The following is a 19,029-nucleotide window of genomic DNA, read 5'->3' as shown; positions in this document are numbered from 1 at the left end:
AAGGAAAGCTGGCTCGCTTTGCTCAGAAGTAACATTATCTGGGGATATGACAGAGCTGCTAGCAAGATGCACTCGCTGCAAGGCTGGGCTGGAGCAGGCGCAGTGCTGCGAGGCCACGCTTCTGACCCCAGCTGTAAATCCACGCCATGCCATTGCACAAGTCCTCTCTGAGCCGCCTGGGACTCTGTTGTATCGTATTGCTGGGCTTTACAGAGATTTAATGCATGCACCGAAGCCTCCAGCGCCCATACATCACTCGGTGGTTAGTGGGAGGCACAGTCAAGAGCTGGACAAAGATTTCTGCCAAAGGGTGTGAGGAGAAATGCTTTGGCCCATTAACAAAGCTCCTGCAAAGGAATGCAGACATGGTGTGAGGATGCTGACAGCCGGCAGAGCAGCAGAAGAAGCAAGCTGAGGGCTGGGGGGAGCGGAGGGACTGCAGGAACACCCGGCAGGAGTGGTGAGAGGAAGCACCACTGCTTTCGCTGGGAAGAGGGAATTGGCCGCCATCAGTTTGCAGATGCCTTTCCTGCCTTTGCCCAGTTGTTGCTTGCTCACAGGGTTCCTGTTTCCCATCCTCTCTTGGGATGGCCTCCCGTGCTGCTGGGCAGCCCTTGCTGTAGCTACAGCCAAGCTAAAGCAGAGAGGAATTTTGTTAGACCCTGAAACATGCCTCACTCTATCCAGCTGCTGGCTTCAATGTGCCCTTCGATCCTAAATAAATCTGATTTAGAACCACAAATGCTCCGTGTCATCTCCTTTCGCAGGCTGCTCCCCGCATCCTGGCACAGCCCAGTCCCCCGCATCCCCCCTGGGGCGCAGTGCCAGTAGTGGAGCAGGCAGGTTTGGGGCCATGCAGCCCTCCAGTGCAGCAGCTCAGTGCCTGGGGTCAGAGCCATGTCCTTGCATGGCTGTCAGCGTGGAGCTCTAGAGGTGAAGGAGATGTGTTTTATTCTCACCTGCTCAGTGCTGATAGGAAGGGTTGTTGGGTTGTTTTAAAAGCATCAGCAAGTTTATTGATAAGTTTTAAATGTGTTAATAAGAATACTCAAATAGAAAGGGGAATGTGTTCATCATTTAATCTCACACACCTACATCATGCAGCTGAGGAAAGGTGGGAGAGCCACTCCAGCGTCCTGAGCGGATTTGCCTCCAGCGGCAATGGTTTTATTTGTTATATATTTACAGATTTTCTGGACTCATAACAAGCGTTCATAACTTGGAAAGGAGATTCCAAGCAGATTCACCACACCGATGGCAGAGGAACGGAGCACAGAGATCACAGCATGGTGAGGCCACCAGATCCCCTCCAGTGGCACAGCTGTGACTCCTCGAGGCCCATCCTTCCTCTTAAGGGTGAATCCAGGCCAGCGAAGCAGCTCAGTCTGCTGGTTCCTGGGAGCTGAGTGAGGGCAGTGGTGACCTGAAGGTGCCGGGGGTGGATCCCTGGCAGACACCCTCCAGCTGCATCACGTGCAGGGTCTGGGGCTGCCCTGCCCCACATGGGAGCATCTATCGAGAGGGCAGGAGCACAGGCTGCAATGCCAATTCCCTGCGTGGAGAAAGCAGCCCTCTGCCTCCTCCTCCTCCTTCTCCTTCTCCTCCTCCTCGCCCTCCTCCTCCTCCTCAGCTCCCAGCCTCCCCAGCCGGGCATTGCACAGCGCAGCACATGGCTTTCGGAGAGCACTGACAACTTGCAGCACCCCAGTGCTGCTGTGCGTTGGTGGAAGCTACTGGAAGGAGAGGACTGGTCACATCCCCACGCTCCATTTGCCTCCTCTGCCTCCCGCAGCAGCACTCTCTCGGTGCCATGAGCCCCATGATGGAGCTGCTCCTGCTGGTGCTGCCCTCGCTGCTCTGCGCTGCCACAGGTACGTGGGTGAGGCCACTGCTGGAAGTGGGGAGGGCCGTGGACCGTCTGCTGGGGGGCAGGAGAGGGGGTTTTCATGGGCAGATGTGTCCCAGTGTTCGGGTGCAGAGCCCAGCACAAACACGGCGATGCCTGCAAAGCGCCGTGCTGCACGGAAGAAGAATGCTGGGTTCGAGGAGCGTTTTGTGCCGCCGCTGACGCTGCTCTCTTCGCTGTGCTCCTGCCCAGACTCCCACGTACCGCAACCCCATGGACACGTAACCCCAGAAACTACCGCAGGTTGTGCCTCTGCCTCTTAGTTGGGAGAAAGCGAGCACGGAGCAGAGCAGGGGAGGTGCAGGGCAGTGCTAATGCTGCGGTCAGACAGGGGACGGAGCAGTGGACAAAACCATACGAAAACCAGGTGCTTTTGTGGGGAGCTGGGAAGGGGTACGCCAAGCATCCAGGCGTTCTGTGGTATTTCTGTCGAGGATGATTTGTTGTGCTTTGCTTTTGTCGATGGCAACGCAAACCATTCCTTCCCCAGCGGCCCGTGGGAGGAGAGGGTCGGCCTCTGTCTGATGTGCAGTTAGTTATTGAGCAGCCCTGACAGCCACACTGGGGGCACAGCTCAGCCAGCAGCAGCGCTGGGTCTCAGCAACGGTGGGATGCTGGGATGCTCAGCATGGGATGGCCGCATCCTGGGCAGCACCAGCAGTGATGTGCTGGCAGCAGCCCTGGGCTTTCCTTGAGGATAGAGGTGATATAGATGTAAGTCAAGCTGCTTTGCTGCGTGGGTTAGCTCCTAGAGTTTTTACCTTCTGGAAATGAATGTATTGAAGTGACTTGGGAAACTGCTCTGAGTTCAGGGAAGGCAGAGCAGCGCTTTGGTTTGGTTTTGAAATGAGTGGGCTCCCAGCGGAAAGCTCTCAACCCATCCCTCTGGCACTCACATGCAGTCCCACAGGGCTGCATAAGACCCCGGGATGAAGTTGCATGATGAGGAAGAATGTGGTGTGTATGGACTGGGGCTGAGAAATTGGCCTCAGCTGGGCGGCGGCCCCCCCCCCCCCCCAGCAGCACTCTTTGGCTTTGTGCTCTATTTTGGTCGCAGCCGTTTTATGGGGCTGCGTGGGCTGCGTTTACAGGCCTGTGTGGCCCTGCAGGGATGCAGCAAATGCCAAGATCGGCCCCGGCTAAATTTGGCTGCTTCCTCTCAAGGCTGCCTTTTCCCAGAGCCAGGCAGGGGGTACACGAGCAGTGCCCGCTTTTCTTTGTCCATTTGTTTCACTTTTTGCCCATCTCTCCCCATTTGCCTGATTTCTCCCTCATACTGTAACCGGTTCCTCCAGCCCCAGGTTGGTTAGTGCAGAGCAGATCCCGGGGCCAGGGAGCATCAGTTCCACTGCGACCTCCGCTTCCTTCAAAAGCAGCATCTGCCTCTGTTTATGTGTGTCAATATATATGTGGATAAACTCTTCTCTCGCGGTATTTACATAGCTCCATATGCAAACACTCTCTGCTGTGGGGACCGTGAGGTCCTTCTGCCATGTCTCTGCAGTGTGGGGCTCCCTGGGTCCTGTTTTGAGACAGGTCAGCACAGGAGCAGCTCCTGCACCTCACCATGGCCAGCATGGGACAGTGAGGCTGCAACCAGCTATGGGATGCTGCTCTCCCCCTCTCTTGCTTAGGGCTGGTGGCGAAGGCAGAGTGCTTGCTGACGAGCGTGTGTGCACAAGTGAGACAAAGTGCTTTTAATTATAGCATGCCCCATTAGCCATTAATAGGCTGACAGCTGAAGGAAATGTTGAGCGACAGGCTGGGCCCTGAAAGCAGCCCTGCTCCCTCCTGATTCCTGCCTGCTGCCACTTCCCGGTTCCTGATCAAAGCAGGTGTGGAAACGTTTAGCTGGATCTGAGGCATGCCTCTGCCAGGGATAATTGCAGGATGCTAATGAACAGAGCCCTGGAGCTGAGTACCTCAATGGCTCTGACAGAAGGGGCTCTGCAGAAAGGGAGCCTGAAGCAGCCATGTGCTGTGGTGGGACAGAGGGCTGGGTGTGTGGGCTGGGGTAAGGTACAGGGAGAATGTCTGTCCATGGAGGAATGTCTGCCTGTGGGAGAGTGTCTGCTCTGGGCGTCAGGGAGACCCACAGGGAGCAGAGCCCTTTGCTGAGGGTTGGCAGATGGCACATGGACAGGTGGGAACACAGCAGGATTCAGCCCCCAGAGTAGTGAGCATCCCCTCTTCCCTCTGCAGAGCCTCTTCCCACGCCCTCCAGTGATGGGTACGTGTGTCCCCTGGGGCAGTTTCCCTGTGGCAATCTCTCGGTCTGCCTGCCCCAGGCCCTGCACTGCAACGGGGTGGACGACTGCAACAACGGCGCTGATGAGGAGAACTGTGGTAATTAGCAAGACCCTAGGAAGGTGGGGTGTCCCTGGGCTGCAAATGCCAAGAACTGGGATGATGAGAGCAGTTAGGGCAGAGCTGCAGCCTTCCCTGTGAGCGATAGCAATGGCAGGAATCATGGACCACGGCGCCCTGGTTCTGGTGCTGTAATGCATGCCCACTTAGCAGCTCCCCTGTTTGGGACTCTCCTGCTGCAGTCCTCAGGGTTGTGTGGACTGTCTGCAGAGACAGAGGGATGGGAGGTTCTGTGCCAGCTGTTGGGGCACACGGCTGCAGCAGATGTAAGAAAACAAAGTGAATTCCCTTCTTTGCACAATATGCTGTGCCACTGGGGGGCTCTTCGCTCAGGGATGCTGGAAAGCAGAATGTAAAAGAGCCAGAGATTGGGCAAACATGCTGCTGGGAGCTGTGGGTGTAGCACCCTGCACAGGACAGGTTTGGTGGGATGGGAGAAAGAGTGGAAGGAAACGTTTGGATGCACATAACATGGCTGGATGGAGCTAGCTCTGCTTCACACAGCCATGGGGCTGGAGCCAGCCTGCTGCCTTCTTCCTTCCCCGCACCCTGCCTGGGGCTGTGGGGTTCTGCACCCACCATGCAGAGTTGCTGGGCACTGTGGGATGCAGCCATGCCTGACAGCACTCCTGCCCACAGTGGACACCACGGGCTGGCTGGGGGTGCTGGGCGACATGCTGGCTGGGAACATCTGGACAGAGGACGAGGCGGACACGTGCTGTAAGCCACCTTCAGGACTGCCTTCCCATCCCCTCCCCACCACACGGGCCCCCATTGCCCCCTCAGCACATCCCCTCTGGTCCCACAGTGCTGGAGATGTTCCCGGAGCAGTGCCGATGCTGGGGAAGGGCCGTGGACTGCACTGCACAGAACCTCAGCGCTGTGCCCAGGCTGTCCCCCAATGTGACACAGCTGTGAGTATCACAGGGCTGCCCCCATCTCAGCACTGCCAGGCCGGGGGCTGCCAGCACCACTGATCCCCCAGTGCCTCTCACATACATGACATGAGAGCAGGGAAGGGGGGGGGAAAGCATGAAAATTCTCACCTGGAGAGCAATTAGCAGGATTGTGTTAATGAACAGCAGCTGCTTTGCAACACATTCCTATTTCAGGGAAAGGGAGAGTCAGGGCTCTCTTGTCCTCCTGTTTTTTCTCTCTGGCTCTGAATTTGATTTTTAAATTATTTTTATTATTAGGTATCTTTTTTGTGTTTTTTTGTTTGTTTTTTCTTCTCCTCTCGCTTTCCTGATAGGGACCTAAAGAGAAATAAAATCCACACTCTGCTGGACAACCAGTTCGCTGGGTGCTGGAGCCTGAGGAAGCTGTGAGTACTGCCTGTTCTGTCCCATGGGGTTGCACAGGGGAATGGAGTGGCTCTGCTCTGCTCCTCATCTCTATCATTTGCTCCTCCTGCTCCAGGGCTGCAGGTCCCCAGCAGATATGGGGCACGTCCTTATTTCCTGGGGACCTGCAAGCCCTCAGAATCCCTTAGAAAGCAACTCTCTCTCAGTCTGCTTTCTGTTTTGTTGTTGTTGTTGTTGTTGTGCTTCTGTGTTTTTTTTGTTGTTTTTTTTTAATAGATTCTTGCAGAACAACAAGATCCGTGTCATCTCACCCAAGGCATTTGCTGGACTTTCTCAGCTTAGGATGTTGTAAGTAAGAAAGGCTGCATGATGAGGCCTGGGGGAGAGGGGCCATGGGATGCAGCTCCTCACGCACAGCACAGCTGCTCCTGTGAGAATTGCACCGAGCTGCTGTCGGCTGGAGTGGAGTGTGGGGGGAGAGAAGGGCAGAGCAGAGGCACCTCCAGCTCCCCCAGCTCCAGCTGTGCTCTCCTCAGCCCAATTCCCTCTGAGCAGGCCCTGTGCTGGCACTGACCAGGGAGTGTCCCAGGCGTTGGCAGTGGGGGCTGTGAGCAGCCCCACCAAGGCAGGAGGAAAATGCCCCTCCTGCTCTGTCCGCAGGTTCCTCAGTCACAACAGGATCTCCCAGCTGCTGCCCCGCACGTTTGAGGACCTGAAGCGTCTTGAGTGGCTGTGAGCTCCCTGCTGCTCCTGGTTTCCTCGTGTGCATCGTGACCGTATTTCCTTGGGGGTGGCAGCCCAAAGCCCTGGGAGGGATACGGGGTGGAGCAGAGATGCTGGGCTCGTGGCTCTGTGGTGGGAGCCAAGCGCTTCTCTCCTGCAGGGAAGAAGCTGCTCCTGCTGGGCTGCAGAGGGCAGTGGGTGTGCACAGTGCTGGGCACGGTGCAGGGCACTCTCAGGACCACAGCTCTGTGTGAGACCTTCCCAACGTGGAGTCAGTTTGCAGGTCCAACCCCCCTCCAAAAGTGCTTAAACAAAAAGGACAGCCTGTACCATTCGGTCCTGTTTGCTCTCTAAGGCTGCATTTGGTCAGAGCTGGGGTGCAGAGGCTGCTCTGCATTGTACCCCCCTTCCCCCCCTCCCCGCATGCAGGGCTGCTCCCAGCTTCCCTCCCGATGTGCCACAGGACCGGCTCAGCCGTCCCTTAAATCAAAGAGGGAAACAACAACGAGCAGCTCATGCAGGGTGGTCTGCGGAGCACACAAACCAGAGGACTTCAGAGAAGTCAGGCACAGCCCCTAATTCCCTGAATGGTGTTTAATTTATCATTGTTTCACAGCAGAAGAGAGGAAAAATCCAGCAGAGCCTGACTGTGAGGGAATCCAGGCTCTGCAGCTGGATCTAACGCTTCAGCTTGGCCAGGAGCTGAGGGGAGGGGATGGGATGGGGCAGCCCCCAGCCCGGGGATGGGGCCGTGGGACAGGCTCCCAGCGCTCTGTGTGCTGCCAGAGTCCCTTCCCTGCTTTCACCTCTCCTTCTTCTCACCCCCAGGATGCTGGACAACAACAGGATTGCCCGGATCACCCCTGCTACATTCTCAGGGCTGAGGTCGCTGTACTTCCTGTGAGTCCTGGGGAGCCACTGTGGGTCACCTCGGTGCCTCCTGCACTGCTTGGCCATGCCCCAGCTCTGGGCTTTCTGGGCTCGGCCAAGGATGCTGTGCCCCCACTCTTTCCCCAGGGATGCCCTCCCACTGCACTGCCAGCAGCTGTTGGGGCAGGGTGGTGCTGGAGGTGGGACCCCAGCCTTGGCCAGCCATTGTCTCTTGTGCTGCATGTTTGTAGAGAAGGCAGGCTCAAGCCAAGCATTGCTTATGGGGCCCATTTCCAAGTGGAAGAAAAGGATAACTCTCGTGTTGCGACTGCCATAAAAGTAATCTTGCAGTCACTTAAACATGATTGCAATGCCTCCTCCACCTCCACAGTCCGCTGTGCAGATCAGAAACTCTGGCAGCAGCCTGGAGTCTGTGTTAGGGAGAAGTTTTGGCTGTCAGAATGGAAAAAAAAATCACAGAATCACAGCAATGTGTGTGTGAGCACACATGCACGTATGTATGCTCATGTATATCTGGCTGCTTTAAGCTGTAATCCCTGAGCACATAGCTGCAAGGGAAGAGCCTCAGCTATTGCTGCTGCTGTGGGCTTGCACATCTCTACTGGAGATGTCTGGGCTGGAATTAGTTGTAAAAGGCCCAAAATGGGGTGTGGGTGCGTGGTGCTGAGGGGGCTGTGGCCAGGGCTGGGAGCTACCAGGGGTTCTGGGGGTCTGGTGCTGGGTGACTGGGACAGCGAGCACCGCACAGGTGGGGATGGTTGGGGCTGTGGGGCAGGGGAACAGCTCTGGGCAGGAGGTGCTGTGCCCCCAGAGCTCTGTGATGCCTGGTTGGCACCCCGTGTCCCAGCTCTGTTCCCAAAGCTGTGTGTTCCCACGTTGCGGGCAGTGGAGCAGCTCAGTGACGCAGCATGTTTATCATTCTGCCTTTTTTTAACAAATCAAACAAACTAATAAACTGCGGTCACAAGAAGTGCACTAAGAAACGCTGCACGCAGGCATGTGCAAAGGGGTTGAAAAAATGTCAGAGGGATTCTGGGCTATAAATCTGCATTTACTGCCTTCACCCTCGGGTTGCTCGCTGCTGGCTCCGTGCACCTTTCTCCCTGGGCTGCACCCATTCACTCGCTGTGACCCCTACCCATTACCTCCCAGGGAAGGTGAACAAAACTCTGCACTGCAGTTAAGCTGCATGCACCAGGTGTTTGCCTGCGTGAACTGCTTCGTGCTTTGACATGGGAACAAGGGTGCAAGGATCCATCAGTCAGGGAGGTGCTGCCAGCCCTGAGCTCATCTGGGTACCACTGTGAGGAGCCCTGTGGTCGGGCCAGGCACCAGCAGAAAGCCTTCATGGAGTGCCATGTGGCCCAGTGTTAGCAGCAGGTTGCGTCCTGTGTGGGTGGGCTGCACTGCAACCCTATTTTTCCCTACTGCCTCCCCCTCAGGTACATGCTGAACAACTCCCTGGCCAAGATACCCGATGGTTCCCTCTGCGTGGAGACACCAAAGCTAAGCTGGCTGTGAGTACCTGACTGGGGCAGCTGGGGTCTGGGTACTGCTCCTGGGGGCACTGGGGTGGGTCTGGGGAAGCAGCAGTGTGATTGCATTCCCTGCAGGGAGCTGGAAGGGAACAGGATCCAGGCGGTGCGTGGGGCCGTATTCCAGCAGTGCCGTGAGCTCACTGTGCTGTGAGTCCTTTAGGGGTCCCCCTTCCCACTGTGGGTGCATGGAGGTGGGTGATGAGCAGTGCTCAGCAGGGACCCCGCTCTGCTCCGGGCTGTGTCCCAGGTGAATGGTTGCACTCTGTTTTTGTAAGCAGCATTGGTACTGCAGTCAGCTTTGCAGACTTGGCCAGCATTGCTCTCCAGAGCCTTTTGTATGGCTGGATACCCAGCGGGGCAGGGAGCTGCAGGCAGGGGCTGCTATGATCCACGGGGTCAGAGGCAGGGCACTGCATGGAAAAAGTTGCTTGTGGTGCACAAGCAGCAGGGCCTGCAGCCAGCTCTGAGCCTCCCGCTGGCATCTGGAGCCCCTAAAAATATCCCCAAGGAGACATAAAGCTCATATGCTGGCTCCGTATGTCAGAGAGTGACGAGCTCTGTTTAGTCCCCTCCTGCCCAGGGCTGAGCAGTGCTCCAGGCTCTCATGCAGGTGCCACCCTGGCGCCAATGAAAGCAAAGAATTCACCTTTGCCCCCACCCACCCCCTCCTCCTGGGCAGAGCTTTGAACAGTGCTCTCTGCTCCCTTTGGCTCTCTCATGCTGCCCACTTTCTGGTCCTGCTGTCACCATTCTCAGAAGAGGGGAAGAGCCACTGTCTCATGGTCAGAAGGAGATGCAGGTGTGATGAAAGTCCCCTGTGCGTTTTGTTCAGTCCTTGGGGACAGGCCTGGGTTCTCCCTGACCTCCTCTCCCACATCCATGATGGAGGTGATAGCAATGGGACAAGGGGAAATGATTTTAAACTTGAGGAGGGAAGGTTTAGAGTAGATGTGAGGGGGAAGTTCCTCACAGAGACAGTGTGGTGAGGTGCTAAAACAGGCTGCCCAGAGAGGCTATGGATGCCCCATTCCTGGAGGCGTTCAGAACAGGTAGGAGAGAGCCCTGGGCAGCCTGGTCTAGTACCAGATCAGGAGGTTGGTGGCCTTGCCTGTGGCCTGGGCATCGGAACTTGATGACCCTCGGGTGCCCCTGCAGCATCTTGAGTGCTCACAGCTAGCCCTGTGCTGGGGTATGCTCACGGAATGCACGTGGACAGTGCTGCATCTGTGCTCTCCCTTCCTCCTGGCCCAGGATCCTGCGTAGGAACAGACTCCGGTGGATCCAGAGTGGGGCGTTCTCTGGGCTGAGCAGGCTGGTGGAGCTGTGAGTGCATGGCTGCTGTGCCCCTGAGCCCTGGGCTGGGGCCCTCACTCATGTGGGCTCCCCCCTGCCTCCCTAAGCACCGCTCTGCTCCACGTAGTGACCTGTCCTGCAATGGGTTGGATGAGCTCCCACCATCTCTGTTCCACAGCCTGGCTGCACTGCAGCAGCTGTGAGTATGGCTCTCTGCTCGCCTGCATCAGGGCTGTGTGCTGCCCTGGGGTGGGGAGCTCTGAGGAAGAGCAGGGAACACGGCTCCTTGCCCTCGTTTCCAGCTCCCGCAAACGCATCCAGGGGGAGGAACAGCGGCGCCTTGTTTCCTTCTAGGAACATCTCCTACAATCCTCTGAAAGAGATTTGCCCCAGCCAGTTTGAGAGCCTGCCCCAGCTGCTGTCCCTGTGAGTCCCGCAGCACCCCAGCCCCGCAGTGCCGCAGTGGGCCCACACCCAGCAGCAGCACCCAGCCCTGCCTTCATCCTGCAGGAGCCTGGAGGGGCTGGAGATCCCCAACATCCACAATGTGACCTTCCGTGGGCTGTCCAACCTCTCCCACATGTGAGTGTGGAGGGAAGGGGCGCCCCAAGCCAAGAAACCTCCCCCTGGAGCAGAGGGGATGGCACGCAGAGCTGCGTGCCCCAGAGTGCGTGCTGTGCGAGGGTGCTGTGCAGCCCTGGGCACAGGTGGGGTGGGAAGGGTGGGCCCTGCTGACTGAGGTGGGTACAGGAAGCCAGGGTTAAGCAACCCCATTCGAGCTCCTTTGCTTGTGCATGAGCTAATGGCCTGAGAGCAGCAGAGATGTGCAGGCAGGGTGGGCATGGTGGCAGTGCAGCCGAGGAGCCAGCTGTGAGTGCTTTGCAAGGAGGAAAAAAAAAATTGTTAATTTTCTGCAGATGCACGTTTTAGAGTACCTGCAATGAAAGTCAACTGTACATCTTCCTTTCTGTAATTGGTCTGTTTGGACTGCAAATATGGTACATTTTCTACCTGACTTGCTAATAAGCAATCATTTCTCTCCTTTTATCTATAATTAAGCAGAAATGAGCCTTGCATGTCAGTTCTGTAGTAATTTTCTAATGTGGAGTTTTGCTAAGCTTACATGGAATTGCTTTTCTAAGGCTTGAAAAGATTAATCTGAAATAACATGCAGGGGAAAAAATTTGAATCCCTGCTAATGGAAGCTGAGAGACTCAAAAAAGGGATTAATTTTTTAAATGTTTGTGAGAATCACAGGCTGAAGGAAAGCACTCTGTATTTATTAGCCAGCAGTGCAGAACAGGCACAGGTTTAAGTGTGTGGCACTTGATCCAGGAAAGCACAGGGGTGCCTCTGGGCTGTTTTGTAAAGGATTCAGGCTGCTTTTTGTCCAAAGCAAATTGCGGTGGCTGTGCAAACCGCAAGCCCTCTGGTGCTCTGCAAATCCCTCTCTAGAAGAGGGTTACCAGGTACTCCTGTCTTCCAGCGGAGGCTCTAAGGCAGTTGGCTGCAGTGTGAGGGTCCGACCGGCTCTTCACCTAGAAGGGGAGTAGTATCCCAGCGGGGCAGGCAGGGCTGGGAGGAGGATGGCTGTGCAATGGCTGAGGCAGCAGCCAGGATCCCCCCCCTGCAGCTACTTCAAGAAGTTCCAGTACTGCAGCTCCGCGCCCCACGTGCGCAGCTGCAAACCCAACACCGACGGCATCTCCTCCTTCGAGCACCTGCTGGCCAACATCATCCTGCGTGTCTTCGTCTGGGTCATCGCCTGCATCACCTGCCTGGGCAACCTCTGCGTCATCTGCATGCGGTCCTGCGTGGTCACAGAGAGCAGCGCGCACACCATGGCCATCAAATCCCTGTGCTGTGAGCCGGGGGCCAACAGGGGCTGTGGGGGCACTGATGCCACGGGTGCTGCTGAGTGCGGTGCCTCCTCCTCATGGTGCTTTGTCTCCCCCCAGGTGCGGACGGCCTGATGGGCATCTACCTTTTTGTCATTGGTGCCTTTGACCTGAAGTATGCGGGAGAATACAACCGGCATGCGCAGGGCTGGATGGCCAGCGTGCCGTGCCAGCTGGTGGGCAGCCTGGCCATGCTGTCCTCTGAGGTGTCCGTGCTGCTGCTCACCTACATGACCCTGGAGAAATACTACTCCATCGTGTTCCCCTTCAGCTACCGCAGAGCCAGCAGGAAGCAGACAGCCTCAGTGCTGGCTGCCATCTGGTTGCTGGGCCTCTCGCTCAGCGTCGTGCCGCTGTGCTGCAAGGAGTCCTTTGGCAACTACTATGGGAGGAACGGGGTGTGCTTCCCGCTGCAGTCTGAGCTGGGTGAGCGGCCCAGTGCCAGGGGCTTCTCCACCACCATCTACCTGGGTGAGGCCCTGGGTAGGGATGGGGATGGGGAGAGCGGGGTGCAGGGTCAGGGCAAGCTGAAGCTACAGTGGTGTCTCCTCTCTTCCCACTGCTGGAAGTGGGCTGCTCTGCTCCTAGTCTATCAGACATGCTCAGAGCGAAGTTTCTCCCTGTCTCCAGGCTTGAACCTCGCAGCTTTCATCACCATTGTCTTTGCCTACACTGGCATGTTCTACTCGATCCGCATCACCACCTGCAGAACAGCGGAGAGCAGCGTCTGCCCTCGGGAAGTGGCCATCGCCAAGCGCTTCTTCTTCATCGTCTTCACTGATGCTCTCTGCTGGATCCCCATCTTCCTGCTTAAGCTGCTCTCCCTGCTGCAGGTGGAAATTCCAGGTGAGGTCTTGGAGCCTGCTGCTACCCACCCCCATTCCCGGCTATGGGCCTCTTGGGGTGGGTGCTGTTGAGTCTGGGTGCCCCCCCACCCACATGTGGGCTGTGAGGGGAGGAGGGGGGGAGCACCACTCATCCCTGGCTGGGCCCTGGCAGAGGGCAGCAGTCATGAACCCCCACCGTGTGTGGGGTGCTCCCCCCTGGGGGAGGCTGGCTGCCTGATGGCATTTCCTGGTTGGAGCAGGCACCGTCACATCCTGGGTGGTCATCTTCATCCTGCCCATCAACAGCGCACTCAACCCCATCCTCTACACCATCACCACGGCTCCCTTCCAGGAGAAGGTGAAGGGCTGTCTGCACGCCCGGCGCCCAGAGCTGAGCTCCCGGCAGAGCTTCATGCTGGTGGTGCTATAGGCAACCCCTGACCCCGCCTGGCACCACCAGCACGAGCATTCGCTGCACAGCTCAGCCCTGCGGGCATCTTCACAGCTGCTCTCAGGTTTGGCTGCATTCTGTGACCCAGAGATGCGACCCAGGTGTCTCCACAGCACTGCATCACAGCACTGCATCACCGCGCTGCTCAGCTCCGCAACGGGGCATCAGCTCACAGCACCCACTCACCACCAGGGTTCCTGCATCAGCCAGCAGCTATCGTTAGTACTTTATTAATTACACGGATAGGAAGAGCAGCCCCAATCCAAGTCAAACAATCTGTTGCATTGCGTATGATACAAAACGAGAAATAGCCCCTTAAATACAAAATACACATCTTTTAAGTGAGCATCACCTGGTGCTGAGCTCTACTGTCCGCAGTTATATATTAATATTCCAACTGTACAAGTATTTATATAGGAAGAAAAGAAACATTTTTTTAAAAAATCAGGAGAAAAATCACTCCCTCAAGAAGTTATGTATTTTATATATATATATAAATATATATATATATAAAAACAGAATGCAGACTGGGTCATTTTTATTTTCTTTTTAACCAAAAGAGAGACAGACATGATTTGTTATGGCAAAACTGGCACTGGGAATTGCTCCCGCCTGTGGGTCGTGTTGCCTTCCAGTTGGAACGACGTCAAGTAACTTGGGTCCCTGCCTAAAGGAGAAACCAGGTCAGTTCTGGGCACTGCAGGAAGAAGGAAGGGCTGGTAAGGGGAAGCCAAGCTCCTTGGAGGGGTGCTGGGGCAGCTCTGCACTCCTGTGGGTCACAAGCTCTGCTGCCTGCAGTTGCCCAGAGAGACGTGAATCCACCGTGCCTGTTTACTGCAGTGCACAGGAGGTGTACTAAGCCTGGCTCTAGCAGTTGGGTTATCACCATTTGCTTGCTTTAATGGAAGCAGTTGCTGCATGATCAGCTCCCCTCACCCCTCTCTGGTAGGGGTGCACTGAGACCTTCCAGCTGTAAGCAGGGAGCTGGGAGCTGCAGTGCTGGGCACATCCTGCTTCCACCCTTCTTGCTCCACTGTCTCAGCCCCCTTGTATCGCTGCCCCTTCATTAGCTTCCCTGCAGCTGCTCTGGGTTTCTAGCCTTGTCCACCCCCCGTCCAACTGCCTGACACTGGTGTGGAAGGATGGCACCTGGCTTGGACACACGTCCATCCAGCCCCCACTGCAATGCAGTGCACAGGGGCATCTTTCAGTTGAAGAAGTCCAAGGCAGTGGATCAGACAGCTTTATCCTTCGTCTCCTATGAAATTTAGCACCAAAGGTAACAGCAGTAGATTCCTTCTGCCACTTGACAGTGGTTGTCAGTAAATGGATCTATAGCTATCTATGTAGTCCTCTCCTCCAATAAGAGCATCCTTCAGCAAACAGGTTCCCAGCCCAGCTCCCTGCCTGTCCCCACACTGGGTGACACTGCACATGCACGCTTGTCCTCTCACCACCCAGTCCTCACCTCCTCACACAGCACCGTGATCTCTGGCCTTGGCTCCACCTGCCCCCTCAGCTCCCACACCTCTGCTGCCTCCAGCTTTGCTCCACACACCCTCACCCGGAGCAGCTCCTGGTCCAGCTCATTCTGGACCGTTGGGCATCACCCCAAAGCCCCCTCTCTTCTCCAGGGGCAAGCAAGATGCTCTTGTCCATCTCTCCTACAAAGCCCCTCGGGGCACAGCTCCATCACTGCCGGCAGCCAGCCCTGTAGCATGCATGGGACAGGACAAAGGAGCAGTGGCAGGTGTGGGGGGTCCAGCTGCCCCTGTCCCTCCAAGGAATGGTGGCAAACGGCCCTGCAGGGGGAGCGGAGAAGGGCCACGCACACATAGAGCAGCCTGTGGCTCTCTGTTGGGGGGCCAGGCCCAGGTTAAAAGGAAGCATATAAATATGTGCCCATCTTAGTGGCATGTCAGCTTCTCACTCCCCTCCCCGTGTCCCAGCCCCATTGGCTGCAAGTCTGTGGTCTGACAGGATGCAGCATCTTCCCAGCTCCTCAGATCTTGGTCTCAGGGCCATTCGGACTCAGTGCTGGGAAAGAATCTCGGATCCTCACCAGCTCCATGGCACAGAGGTGCCCAAAGACTTTGTTGTACCACTCCGGCGATCGGCCCCTGGGAAAAGGAGCAAAGCAGGACAATGGGTAAACAGGCAGGGCAGGCCACAAGCAGCACCTTGTTTCTTGCTAGCTGTGATGGCCTATGATGAACAAGGACAATATGGCAGCAAAAGGAGCATGTCCTCCCCCCTCATCACTATGGGCACACAGCAAAACGCAGGAACAGCTCCCACACCCCCACCAGCATGCACGGATGCAGAAGAACAGCAGTGATCCCAAGGGTTTCTCGTACCTGAGGTCAGCCCTGCAGATGTGCGTCACTTTGGAGCGTCCCATGGCGCTGGGCTCGATGAGATACTGCGAGGTCAGCACCACGGCTTTAACACCTCCCTCCACCTGCAGCTTGTCGTGCTCCACCGAGATGGAGATGAGCAGGCAGGCTCCTCGTGGCAGGTCTGTGCGCCAGCACCTGCACGCAGAGCAGCATTCAGCCCTGGGCTGCACCACACGGGGCTGGGAGAGCCCACGCAGCCAGCCACACCAACCAAGAACAGCCCTCCAGCTCCGGTCCCACCTGCCCTCACCTGAGCACCACGCAGTCCCTGCGTGGGTGAGGCGCCATGCTGTCCGTCACATAGTGATACACCTCCATGTCCTTGTCCAGAGCCTCCACCACCTTGCTCTGAAGCAGGTCCTCGTCCCAGAGGTGGCGCTCCCTCAGCACCCGCTGCAGCACCGTGGAGGGAGGGGCCTCGACCTCCGTGGAGACCTTCCACAAGCGCAGGGGGTGCCCGTCCCCAACCTGCTGGGGCCGAAGGAAGGGTCAGGCACACTGTTCTGGGAGCCCGTCCACCAGTCCCCAAGCAGTTCCACTGACGGGTCCCACTGCCGTGGAACAGCACCATGGGACAGAAGAGTTGCGTAGGGTGGTGGAGAGGGGTAAATAGAGATGTGATGGGCTCTGAATATAGAGCGCGCTCTACCTCTGAGCTGTCCCCCTCCAGCCAGGGCAGGGACCACCGACTCCCTCCCTGCAGAAGGGAATGGGCACCAAGGCCTCATCAGGCGCCCACAGGACCTGTAGCTCGCAGTGGTTACTTTGCACCCAAATCACCTTGTAAATCCAAAGATCCCATTTGCAGTAACATTCACCTTTTTGCAGGAGAGCTCCGTGTTGAGGGGTCCTGGGGTGCTCAGCCATCCCTTGAATTTCTCTGATGACTCTTTGAGCAGGTTCCGGACATTCTGCTCAAAGTAGGAGTGTAAATCCTTGCCTTCCCCTTGACTCGGGGTCATAAATTCGGACAGGGGGTGGGGGTAAGCATCTGCTGACATGTAAGAACTGCTCAGCTGGAGCAAGATGTCATGGGAGACCTGCAAAGCAAGAGTGCACAGCTCATCAGGCTGGGAGTGATCCTGAGCAGCCAGAAAACCACAGCTCCTCATTGAAGGAGGTGAGAAGGACAGATGCAACCTCCCTGGGCACACTTCCTGCAGCCTGTGACCGGCTCCACAGTGAACAGGGCTCTGCTGGCCCCGTGATGCCCCAGGCTGACCCTGTGGGTGCCCTCCCCTCACCCTGCACTCACCCCACAGACCCAGGAGGGCAGCACCAAGCTGAGTGCACCACAGCCACCCACCTGGAAGAGCTTCTTGCAGTCAGTGATCATGTGGGAGAGCCCCTGTGTTGCAGCCATGTTCTCATTCAGGTCCTTCTGGTCAGGCTTCCCCATAGTGCCTCTCCTGTGCATCACCCTGTGGATGGCACGAGCTGAGAGCAGGCACCAAAGCCCAGCCCCAACTCACACCACCGCCGGCCCTGTAACGCAGAGCAGATCAGCAGGAGCAGAGCCCTTACCTCGGTGAGGTGCTCTCCCTCTTGGACACGTTGAGATGGAAGAGTGAGGGGGCCAGGCACACGGCCAGGTTTCCAGCAGTCATCTGGTTCTCCTCGGCAGAGGCAATGTCACTCAGGAAGTAGAGCAGAGTCTGCAGCACCTCACGGTTCTCATCCGGCATCAGGATGATGGCAGCCTGCACTGCCTGCAGCTGCTGCTCCTTTGGCACAACTGAGGGCAGCGCCTGCAGTCAGCGCTCCGTCCTCACCTTAATGGACCTCCACCCTCCCCTTCCCCAGGAGCAGAGAGCTGCCTGTCCCCCCGCACAGCCCGTGCCTTACACTGATAGATCTGCAGGAAGGTGTCGGTGAGCTTGCTGGTGAAGATGGGCTCCGGCAGGTCACGGAAATATTGCTTCAGCAGGTCTGCCACGTCGTACGCTGACTGCCCCTTGTAGTTAACGTTGTCAGGGCTGGTTTCATTCATGTGACGGAGCACCTGGATCCTAGACTTCACCCCTGATTTACGGAAAATGCCAACCTGCCGGGAGGGAGCGGGAACATGCTGGGATGCCAGCTGAGTCCCTACCCAGCTCCTCACCCCCTACCCCACACCACCGCACAGCACAGGTATGGGATGGCTGCGATGACCCCACAGACATGAATATCCCACAGAGAGCCTTGCTCTCCCCCTTTCCTGCTTCCAAGTGCTGCAAGAAGTGAATGAACTGCTTGCAGTTCACTTTTTTTTCCCCAACTATAGCACTGCAGACAGCAGCTGCCCATGCTCAGAGCCCCTCAGCGCCCACAGCTGCAGCATCACCTGGTCCAAGCACTGGCTGCGGATGTAACGCATCGCCTGCTGGATGCTTTGCGGCAGCGGCTGCCCCGTCCTCTGCACATTGATGATGGGTGGCACCCCAAAGACTGACTTGTCCCTGTAGTCAGGGACTTTGCTCCGCTTCATGAACTTGGGCACAGTCCTGCAGGGTGGGATGGAGAGGCGGTCAGGGCAGCCCACTAGCTGCCTCAGCAGCACTATCCCCAGGGCTCCATCCCAGCTCCCTCCCCACCAGCTCACCACGTCCAGGTTTGCTTGTGGGGCACGGAGTACTTCTCCATGATAGCTGTGAGCCGCAGCAAGGAGCACTTCTGGAGCAGGTTGAGCTGAGCAGAGGACTGGCGATTGATCTCCAGCGAGGCAGAGTTCAGGCTGGGCCGGTGGGAGTTCTGGAAGCTGTGCCAGCGCAGCTTTCTGTGGGGAAAGGCAGGCGTTCAGAGCCTTCCCTCCAGCACCTGAGCTTGGTATAAGCACTGCAGCAGCAAGGCTGAACCAAGCCAGCCCTGCACCAGCCCAAGTGCCACAAGGGATGCTTCCTACTCCTCACAGAATAAGCAGGGACAGTGCCAGAGCACAGAGACACAGAGAGAGATATTTTATCCACTTAAAGGACCACTCCCATCCCGACACTCTTGCCACATCAGCATCCTCCCACCTGCACACTGGCAGAATTGCAGGAGGGCAGGGGCTCTGGGAAATGCACTAGCAGGAACACCTGCTTGCTCAAGGATAAAAGATGCTCTAACAAGCCAGTGCTCCGCTGGCAGCCCATCAACCCCTTTCTGTCTGCGCTGCTCCAGAAAGGCTCCTGCCCAGCTCCTGAGCTGCATTCCCGAGTCCAGCAGGACGTAAAGGACATCCCCAACTCACGAGAAAAGCCACCTCCATACATTCCTCTTTGCCCTGCTCAGGGGCACACTGCCCTCCAGCATCAACCCCGCAGCCTTGGGAAATCCGCAGAACTCAGCAGTGCCGGGAGAATCTCTCAGAGAAAGCACGAGGGAGCGCCAGCACAGCGAGAGGGAGCGAGAGGGAGCGAGAGGGAGCGAGAGGGAGCGAGAGGGAGCGAGAGGGAGCGAGAGGGAGCG

General features: G+C 57.0%; 2 protein-coding genes across 9 annotated transcripts in view; one reads left to right on the top strand and one right to left on the bottom strand.

Annotated features, from left to right (window-relative positions):
* Positions 1-1,566: 1,566 nt before the first annotated feature.
* Positions 1,567-13,662, top strand: LOC122163704 (relaxin receptor 1-like). Of its 4 annotated transcripts, none has more exons than XM_042825139.1 (19): positions 1,567-1,871; positions 4,109-4,252; positions 4,913-4,993; positions 5,082-5,187; positions 5,526-5,597; positions 5,854-5,925; positions 6,238-6,309; positions 7,129-7,200; positions 8,634-8,708; positions 8,805-8,876; positions 9,981-10,052; positions 10,150-10,221; positions 10,377-10,448; positions 10,533-10,604; positions 11,656-11,885; positions 11,981-12,346; positions 12,551-12,766; positions 13,008-13,105; positions 13,253-13,662. In XM_042825139.1, the coding sequence occupies exons 1-19, from the start codon at positions 1,811-1,813 to the stop codon at positions 13,430-13,432; spliced, it is 2,205 nt and encodes a 734-aa protein (XP_042681073.1). In that variant the 5' UTR covers positions 1,567-1,810; the 3' UTR covers positions 13,433-13,662. The 4 variants fall into 4 exon arrangements, with proteins under 4 accessions (XP_042681073.1, XP_042681072.1, XP_042681074.1 ...); XM_042825138.1 differs by having other exon boundaries at positions 11,981-12,391; XM_042825140.1 differs by lacking the exon at positions 6,238-6,309 and having other exon boundaries at positions 11,981-12,391.
* A 57-nt stretch (positions 13,663-13,719) lies between these two features.
* Positions 13,720-19,029, bottom strand: part of STARD8 (StAR related lipid transfer domain containing 8) — a 41,450-nt gene continuing 36,140 nt past the window's right edge. For 4 of the 5 annotated variants that reach the window (XM_042825133.1, XM_042825137.1, XM_042825135.1 and 1 more), the window contains 9 exons: positions 18,182-18,355; positions 17,924-18,083; positions 17,443-17,641; positions 17,122-17,332; positions 16,904-17,018; positions 16,416-16,637; positions 15,848-16,068; positions 15,556-15,732; positions 13,720-15,318 (listed from right to left, as the gene is read on the bottom strand). In XM_042825133.1, the coding sequence (XP_042681067.1) occupies positions 15,201-15,318; positions 15,556-15,732; positions 15,848-16,068; positions 16,416-16,637; positions 16,904-17,018; positions 17,122-17,332; positions 17,443-17,641; positions 17,924-18,083; positions 18,182-18,355 (1,597 nt within the window). In that variant the 3' untranslated portion in view covers positions 13,720-15,200. The remainder of the gene's footprint in view (positions 15,319-15,555; positions 15,733-15,847; positions 16,069-16,415; positions 16,638-16,903; positions 17,019-17,121; positions 17,333-17,442; positions 17,642-17,923; positions 18,084-18,181; positions 18,356-19,029) is intronic. The other variant, XM_042825134.1, reaches the window with a different exon arrangement.

Source organism: Centrocercus urophasianus, unplaced genomic scaffold, assembly GCF_019232065.1.
Source record: "Centrocercus urophasianus isolate 14NV4802_14NV808 unplaced genomic scaffold, USGS_Curo_1.0 seq_24, whole genome shotgun sequence".
Lineage (NCBI taxonomy): Eukaryota > Metazoa > Chordata > Aves > Galliformes > Phasianidae > Centrocercus > Centrocercus urophasianus.
This window is presented reverse-complemented; position numbering and strand designations above follow the sequence as displayed.